This window comes from Megalops cyprinoides, chromosome 20 (assembly GCF_013368585.1).
Source record: "Megalops cyprinoides isolate fMegCyp1 chromosome 20, fMegCyp1.pri, whole genome shotgun sequence".
NCBI classification, from domain to species: domain Eukaryota; kingdom Metazoa; phylum Chordata; class Actinopteri; order Elopiformes; family Megalopidae; genus Megalops; species Megalops cyprinoides.
In genome coordinates this window covers 6,984,859-6,994,572 of record NC_050602.1, presented here as the reverse complement: position 1 = coordinate 6,994,572, position 9,714 = coordinate 6,984,859, and the positions used below count along the sequence as shown (strand labels likewise).

Sequence of the window (9,714 nt, the reverse complement as noted above, 5' to 3'; positions counted from 1 at the left end):
TTTTAATTCTGCGTTGACATTAAAATATGTATTCAAAAATATAAGGAATATTGTCAAAGGCTGAATATTGTATGCATTAGTGGCACTTTATATGTAGAATGCAACTCAGTCATAAGTGATTAATAAAGTATTAGTACCTGTATTAGACACAATTAGATATCATATTGCTGATGTATTCTCCAATGTTAATAAATGTATTATTATTGAGGACGCCAGGGTTGTCATGTTGAGGTTACAGTATGTACTAATAATATGCTGTGTGTATACCCATCTCAACAGTGTACACTCCAGCTTTGTGTGGAATTTTCTGTCTGGCAACCTGGTTGTCCCCTTTAAAAACACTTACATTTATGAAAATACATTTATTAATATTGGTGTATTTCTAAACATCATATTTTGCAATCATTAATCCTTTAAAAAGCACCAATAGTTGTGCTGTTTACAATGCACTCTTTATATTTTTAGTTTCATATATTAATGTCAACAGACTGTGCTGTTAAATTGAAATGATTTCATTTTTAAGGGCATTTCACCAAAAGGAAAGAATTGAAAAATGTACATTTTTGACATTTTGAATATTTTCTTCACATTTTAATTTCAAAGAAATTCAAGTGAATTAGAGTGAGAGGTCACCGTACACAAGTTCTGAAAACTTGTGAAAGTGAATAAATATTTGAAATTTAAACCCAGGTAAAGTGTTCGAAATGGGATGTTCCAACTGCACGTCAGGTAGATGGTTGCAATGAAAAATGAAAGTGTATGAAAATAGCCAGGTAAGACAGTGCATTACTGATGACAAAGCATTAACCATAGGTTTTCTGAACAGGTTCAATATGCTCCTTGCTGTTGTAAGAGAAAGTAGGACTTCACTGTTTTCTGTTTGCATGTAAACAGCTCCTCCAATGGCATAAGACTGTATGTATGATCTGACCACAACAGACACTTTCCTCAGCTTTCTGTGGCCTCCGTGTATTCAGCCTAACTGCAAGCTTCTTTGTCCTTGACTTTGAGTAACTTCTGTATGTTCAGTTTGACTGCAATATGCTTTGTCCTCAGATTTGAATAACCTCTGTGAATTCAGTCAAACTGTGGTGTGCTTTGTCCTTAGCTCTGACGAACCTCTTTATGTACTCAATCTTAACATTATCAAAGAAATGATTCAGTTTCTATTATTTTCCATGCATAGCATTCTCGATATGGTGACCGGTGAAATGAACAAAAGTGTTTTGAACGAAGGGGAGAAATACAATGCTTGTTGCCATTTTAGAATATCAGATTCAAAGCCCAAAAGTTACATTGAAGAGGCCTATTGGAGCATTCCTCGTGTCCCCTAATATCATATTACACGAAAGTATGAAACAATGAGTGAATTACTTTCTTATGTGGAAGCATCATAAGGTTAAGTTTTGAAATTTTGTCATTCAGGCTACTGTAGACTTAATGCCCATCACTGCAGTGCCCACAATTTTCTTTCAATTTATAGTAGTGGAGGGCATAAATTCAAGCAGCATTTCAATTAAACATTTAGATTTAAAATCTGATCCATATTTTGTTGTTGGCATGCTGTTCCATGCTTATATTTGTATTGTATAGCTTTGCAATCTGCACCAACAATGTATGTACAGTAGATGGTGTAGTACCCCTCCACCCCTCGAAATAATAGCTGGTTAGGACTTTGATGAGTTTAGCCATGCTTTAAATTGATTTTTAAATTAAATCTAAATTAAATTAACTTATACTCACAGACCATATATGTTTGGTGGTGACAGAGAGATTGGCCTTTTGAAGGCTGTAATGGCAATAAGATATCTGAACACCCAAAGGATTTTCTTTCACTGTTAACCTGCAGTGCATTTTTTGAGATTGCATTGTTTGAAACTGGTATGTCTCTATTGGATGTTTTACCCTTCAAATGGTATACTGTATAAGAGATTTCGATTTAAATGGAGATTAACCTGAAAAAAATGAAATAAAATTATTTTTACTTGCCTTTTTTATAGTAACCCAAATAAATATTCAGGTGGATGTTGTTAAAGGCAGGAGTGGTTTGCCCTGGAACAGTATTGGACGGTATTTCTTATTTTTGTTCACCGATGTTTCTGATGTTGCCGTTTATTTTACTCTATTTCTTTAAAAAATAATAATAAATAAAACAGCTAGCTAGTATTTCAAACCCATCAGAGAGGTCATTGGTTGGTTTCACGGAACTGTACAGAATCTGGTGACGTTGGATGATGTATCTTTTGTAATGGCACCTTATTGCACATGTTTGTCTATTTTGCACAATTTTATTGTAACTTAACGTTGTTGTATGGTAGTACGTTTCCCTTTCCCCCGGGGTTTGAATGTATAACGAAATGATGAAGTCCAAACTGTATTTATACTTCAGTTTTATAGAACAGTAGAACAGTACTCTCCAAAGTTACTGTGGGATATTAAAATAAAGTAGACAATTGATACGCCGCCTGCTGTCGTTTTCATTGGATTTTCAAGGCTGGGGCTTGAACTGTCATGACACAATAACGTAGTAGACCATGTAACGGTAAACCATGTCCGTTTAATTCTATGCCCGAATTGAATCGTCGAGAGTGGGAGAACGTGGACCGCTAGGTGGCAGTAACTATTCAGAAATGAAAACTCACAAAACAATTGGAATAAAACAACCTGTGACACAAAAGAACTGTGAAAGCATGGGTTTTTATTTTTCTTTAAAACTTATAAAATATGTAATAAACAACAGTTATTGCTTCGGGTATCTCGAAAAATTTCTGCTCAGGTAGGCTACTGGGGTAAATAGTAACGTGAGGGAGAAAGACGTAAGGACAGTTTCAATCAATACAAGTTTCAGGCATCTAGGCTTTCATATCAACCTAAGAGACAAACAGAATTAATACAACGTCAAAAAAGTATCGACAATTTGATAGGGCTATTTGAGTTTCTGAAAAAATAAATATATAGTGCTTTATATGACGACGTCATGTTTCAGTACTCGCCTCTCTTAAAAACAGGGGAGAGAGAAAACAAGGACCGTTACATTTTTTCCTATCCACCTGATTGGCTGGAAGTTTTCGGGGGCTTTTTCTCGACTTACAATTGGCTATAAAACCCTTGATACCGTTGTAATGCTAACCTTTCTTTCTGTGTTAGATATATGTTTTAAAGCTAATGGAACTGAACCACAAATCACCGGGAAGAAACACCGTACGGTAGCATTTTGCTTGGATTAACTTTCAATGGACACTGATCAGATCAATCAGATCCTTACACTTTTATTGTTTCCATAATCAATTCGTCTGATTGTTTTTTGTTTTTTCGTTGTCGTTTCCGTTTTATTACTTTTTTTCAAGTACATCCAAAAACTTTACCTTCGTGACTCTCTTTTTTTGTTAAATGCCATGGCGAACACCTGCATACAGTTCAGCGGTTTTATGGTCAGTTGTATTGGCTGGATTGGGATCATCATTGCCACTGCCACTAATGACTGGGTCGTCACCTGCAAGTATGGCATGAACACATGCAAGAAGATGGACGAGCTGGGCGCCAAAGGCTTATGGGCGGAATGTGTCATTTCAACAGCTCTGTACCACTGCATATCGTTGACTCAGATCCTCGACTTACCTGGTAAGTATCGTTCACGTCTTAGTCGTGTTGCATTCTTCTGTACACCTTAAGCCTACGACTGCGTTTTAAATATTTATTAAAGATTTTATATTTTGGAATCAATTCACTTTTATCAAAACATCGAAATCCAATCCATTGCATACGCCACAGCAAGTGATTTGATTTTAAAACATGCACATAGCCTAATTGTTTTCGATGTTAATTAAACAATATAGTTATTTTGGTTTCTAGAGAGAATACACATTTTATTTCATTTTAAAAGGTGCTGTACGGTAATTCGAACAGAGACAAAAACACGAAACCAAAAGCATTTTATAGTGGTATTTTCAAAGCTGCCCCTATTTGTAATAAGGGGAAATTAAATAAAGCAATTAAGACATTTAATTTTATGCCAGCATATTCTGGGTCTTAAACGTAACGTAACCTTGACCTGGAGGTATAGTTTAACTTGAAAGAAAAAGTTAAGGAAAATGGATAAACGTGACATTTGCGACGCGTGCAGTGTGCGCCTTGTGCGATGCCTCTTAAAAATCGCCACCGAAACACGTGTTTGGATACTGAGCACATTACGTTATTGATTTTTAAGTGTTGACTTATTGATTTTCCCCGCTCGTGTCCGCAGCTTACATCCAGACGTCTCGCGCGCTGATGATCACCGCCTCGATCCTGGGGCTGCCCGCCGTAGCGCTCGTGCTCGTGTCCATGCCCTGCATCAACCTGGGGAACGAGCCCGAGAGCGTGAAGAGCAAACGCTCCGTGCTGGGAGGAGTCCTCATTCTGCTAATAGGTAAGTTCGGCCAGCTGGACCTCCATAATTATACACTGCGCCCCTCTTAACCGAATGTGGCGTGAAATAAAAATCGAAATTGTAGGCTATCAGGACGTGCTTGTCTATGAGCCTTTGAATAGCGCGATTAAGGTTTGGGTTGGCTGCATGGGGTGTTAGGAATGCGGTTTTACTTTAAGTACATGAGGGACGGCGCTAATCCTCAGTTGAACTCACTTCTCTGTTCATATATATTCATTATTATTTTTTTAAGATAAACCACTTATTTTGATGCACATTCTGAGTGCCTCAGAAAGCAATCTTTTAAAATTATTGTCATAGGACATTAATATGAGCTGTCCAAATATGCAGGATACTCAAAATATTACTTTCCCATCTGATCCCCATCTATAATGTTAAACAGACATACAGCTAATACGTTAAAAGTGACCCAAGCCCTCCCTCATAACTCAGGCATTAAAAAGCCATAAACCAGGCTGCTATAAATCTCCAAATTTCCTCTTCCCTGGGTTTGGGAATGTCATCGCCTTTGTCACATATTTAAATACAGCTGTCATATTTGGCAAAGGGGGATGGCTGGCCCAGCAGACATTTGCTGAAATATTGTTTTCATTTTTATGTCTTTTGTCAAAGCTCTAGTCTGTCTTGGACAGCTGTGATGGTGACACATCTGCTTAAGAGAGTTAGCCGAGTAACTTTACAGCTAATTAACACAGTACAGTTATGCTTGCACAAAACATGATGTGATTTTTTTCATCAAGTCCCTATTAATGAATGGGCTGGCTGGTTAGAGGAGTGGATTTGGAACTGGATTTGGTATACAGCACTTTCATTGTGATCTTGACCAAAGAGCTGCACTGTATGCGTCTGTATAATATGTAGTGCAATATTAAGCAGGATAAGTGGATAATGCATGAAGGGTAACGTTTGGAAGATGTCGCAGGATGATGGCTTGTGCTTGGTGGGGAAACAGTGACACGTTAACGTGAACCGTGTGTTTGCTGTGCCTCTCCCCTCCCTGCAGCGGCATGCGGGATCGTGTCGACCGTGTGGTTCCCGATCGGGGCTCACCACGAGCAGGGCCTGATGTCGTTCGGCTTCTCGCTCTACGCGGGCTGGGTGGGGTCCGTCTTCTGCCTGCTGGGGGGCTGCATGATCAGCTGCTGCTCCGGCGACGGCCCCGCCCAGTACACCGAGAACCGCTACTACTACTCCAAGCAGGGCGCCGCCAACCCCGCGCCCCCCTCCTCCGCCAACCACGCCAAGAGCGCGCACGTGTGAGAGGGACAGACTACGGCGGCGCAGGAGGCTGACCCTCTGAGGAGATAACACCCAACCCTGCCCCACCCCCCCCCCTCCCCAAAGCCTGCCCCCTCCTCTCCCCCTCCTTCCCACACATTGGGTTACCAGAGGCTGTCCGGTGGCAGCGTGGATTGTTTTTTGTACTAATATTTCCTGAACAGTAGAAATTAGAGTCTGCCCCTTTGAAGCTCAACTGGATTGGCTATGGCCAATATCAGGACCTGGCGCAGATTCATCCAGATGTTATGCAACTCCTTTGGCGTACCTCCAGCTCTCCATATTAAACAACGGACTGAGATATTTGCTTCAAAATATGAAAAGCTTTTTTAAAATATGTTTTTGGTAAAACCTTACACATTTTTTGTTTTAAAAACTACATTTTTTCATGAATGTATGTTTTAACAGAGGCCTTTGTTTGTTTGCAAATCACAAAGTCATATGCATAGATATTATCTGATTCTGTGTGCAAAACTTGGTGCCTGTATGTGAAATAATATAGAGCCCTCTCTGAGGAACAGTGGCCATGTTTTTTGGTACAATCACCGTGAGAGTAGAAACTGTTGTGCCATTTCTGAAGCACTGGTTTTAAAACAACTCTCAAAGTTACGTGAGTAGCCACTGAAAACAATTCATTCATGAAGGTCTTCCTAACATTCCATGTTAAACTAGTTTTCTAACATTTACATATGGAAAAAACAGTATTTGTCTTGGTTATTTATTTGCAATTCTTGTATCTGATACATGCTGTTTGTTTTCTTACAAAAATTAAAATTGTTTTTCGCTAAAAACGTCGGGTTTGTGTGTCAGCTTTATGAGTTGTCCTTCATGCCAGTAAATGTAATCGCATTTTAACAATAACACCAGTATCCTCTGTTGTTCTAAGCAGAAATGAAATATCTTGTAACATCCTGACAAACATGTTGTTCAGCCAAAGAGTATACTGTGTTTCAAACACATTTAAAATACATTAATGCAAAGCAGAAATATATTGTGATATGCTAAAATGGCAATAATTCACATTGAGCTAAAAATACAGTGTTTGTGCGGGGTTTTTGAAGACAGTGGCTGACCTCCATAAGGAAGCAGTAACACTGTGGCAATGCTAACGCAGCACAGAAAGTACAGAGGGTGCCATCTGTTCTACATAAACTGCCGCATCATCACGAATCCCGTGGGACGCTCCTGGCTGTGACCCTGGGGTGTGTGTGGGAGCGGAGACAAGCGCGTTCCGCCTGTCGAGCACTCTCGCTCCGGTCACGGAGCCTCTCCCCTCGCGGGTCGACCCAGAGCCCCGCGAGCGGCAGGCAGCTCTGATTGAAGGTTATCTGCCTTTGGACAGCCATGACGAAAGATTTACGAGGTAATCGTATCCGTTTGCCCCGTTTTGTACCTGCAGGGAGAGGGGAGTGTTCGTGTGAGCGCCCCTCGGACAATCAGTGTACACACTACCAGGATGTCTGGTTTGGTTTAGGTGATTCCTAGCATATTCTCAGTCTGGTCATATCAGCGCTGAATTATTTAAAAAGTTCTCCACTCTTTAGTTAGGTGAGGGAGAAACAGACCTACCACCTGTCTACACACTTTCCTGCACTTAATAGGCTATAAGATATAAACCACCTGTTGCTACAGGTTCTGAAGCCCTACGGAACACCGAATCCCATGAAATTCTGGGAATATTTTTAAATCTCCAGTGAAAGATGGTTAGAAGGAAAACTGTCAGTACTCCGGCCCCCTAGCTGTTGTTTTGGTGTTCTCCCTGTCTGTCTATATGGTCCATGTGCTTTTGTTTACTGTTTTCCTTGTGTTCCAGCGCTGCCCTGCTCTCCGCCCTGTCCCTGCCCCCCTGATTACCTGATGGCCTCCACCTGCCTGCCTGCCCACCTGCATCCCAATTCCTCATCAGCCCAGGCATTTATATTCCCTGCTTGTCTCTGTCTTGTTGCCAGTTTGTCTCGGTTTCGTCTGATTCGTACCCGCCTGATTATTTATTGTTGTTTATCCTGCTCTGACTTCTGCTGGACTTCTGACCTCGTCCCTGCCTGCCGCCCTGCCTTGGTTGCCTGATCTGCCTGTCTGCACGGGTTCGACCCAGCCTGTTCCTGCTTTTTGATTTCTACTCTTTGTTGATTCTGCCTCGGACTGCCTTCCTGGTTTTTGACCCTGCCTGTTCTCCCACTATGAACTTGCCCTGCGATCTCAATAAACCGCTTGGAACCTGAGTTCGCTCGGTCTGCGTGTGAGTCCATGCCTGTGCTCTGACAGAAAACCATGGCAGCTTCACTTTCCTACATTACATGTAAAGAAATGTCATTTTAATTAATGACATCTCAACATTATTTTTTATATAAAAAATGAAACTTCAGTTCCACTTCTGGATTTTATTCAGGGAGAGTAAGTGTCACCTCATGGCTTATGAATGAGAGAAACAGTTGTCAGTGTTTGAGATCTTAGTGGTCAAGCCTCTTGAGATGCAAGATAAAATGAAATATGGCCTCCCCATTTGCTTACATCTCTCTATGCTGATTGGTCACTTGATAGCTGCTGGCTCTGACATGAGCCAGTGAGGCTATCTGATCTCTAGTCAGTTGTGATAAGTCATTGGTCAGGCCAATGTGGGTGAATTGTTTATGTGAAAGAGATGTAAGAAATGCTGATGGACATCAGAAAAAATCTGAATTAATATGGGCATAATAACTGAAGAATGATGGATACTATCAATGTGAGCCAAGGCACATTCTTATCAGCCATTATCTAAGTCTCCCCATCTATTACTTATGGAAAGAGTCATACATACTGTACATACAAATGAGAGGCTGATGCTTCTGTGTTTACAGTAGTATCTAGCAGGAAATGGAGACAGTGGAGACATTTGATAAAACTGGTCAGTATGATTTTTGGCTGACTTGACCAAAGAATAAAGTAAAGAGAAATGAGGCTGGCATTTGTTTAAATTATTTCTTTCCTAAAAGGTATTTGGAAAGTGTTGCCTCAAGATCGAACAACATACAACAATGCATTGCATTCAAAATTATGTAAGTTTAAAATATACGCAAAACTATAAAGTAAATGCGACAATTTCCTGTAAATTAGAATATATTTTAAAACATTCTATGATGAATGCGTCATGTATATACAAGTGGAGACAGATACTGATGTAGTATATCTCGGCATGTACTATATCAGATATACATACAGAATGTCTTCACATACACTAAAAGCATATTCCTTTCATGTTGGACTAATGTATGTTTTTGTAATGCATGTCAGGGGGTATTCACAAGAGCGCGGCTGGTGGGGCAGGACGTAGGAGTCGCAGGGATCTGCTTGTCCTGTGTGGCCGGCCCATTGACGGTCTTGTGTAAAGACGGCTAACTAACAACTTCACACCAATTACGCGCACGTATTCCTCCTAGGATTAGCGAGCTTTCGCAGCACAACAATGAAAAATCGCACGGGGCGAGCAAATCGGATTGCGCCGAATTACAGCTGCTAATCTCCCAACTGCTGAGGCGGAATCCGGCGAAATTGAAATAACACCCACAGTGCCTTTTCACTCCGCCACGCGCCGGCCGCTTCGGGCTCGGGTAGGACTGCACTGGCCGCATTCTGAGAGGAGCCTTTTTGCCTCGGTTTTCACCAGTTCAGCTCACAGAGCGTTTGGCGTACTGCTTCTCTCCACTTGTGTGCATAGCTACCGTAGCACAAGCCAGGGGCAGGGGAAGTGTTGTTGTTATAGGGTGATGGGAAATTCAATTGGCTGTGCCAGGCTTTTTCCTGTGCGAAAAGATTTCCTTCTGCTCCTTTGTCCAATGTCTTTTTTTATGCAGCCAGGGAATTGAAATCATTATATGACATGATTTCCCTGAAAAGAAACTGAACAAAAATCTGAATGCACTCACTCTAACCTTGAAGATAGTTGGAAGGTGGGAGGGTAATTCATGGACTTCACTGTGACAACAACCATGTAAGTGGAGACACCCAGGGAGAAAAGTCACAAGGACACC

At 41.0% G+C, this 9,714-nt stretch overlaps 1 protein-coding gene across 1 annotated transcript; it reads left to right on the top strand.

Annotated features, from left to right (window-relative positions):
• Positions 1-3,183: 3,183 nt before the first annotated feature.
• LOC118795992 (claudin-11-like) lies at positions 3,184-5,758 on the top strand. The gene is made up of 3 exons (XM_036554815.1): positions 3,184-3,621; positions 4,244-4,408; positions 5,433-5,758. The coding sequence occupies exons 1-3, from the start codon at positions 3,396-3,398 to the stop codon at positions 5,687-5,689; spliced, it is 648 nt and encodes a 215-aa protein (XP_036410708.1). The 5' UTR covers positions 3,184-3,395; the 3' UTR covers positions 5,690-5,758.
• The last annotated feature ends 3,956 nt before the right edge of the window (positions 5,759-9,714 follow it).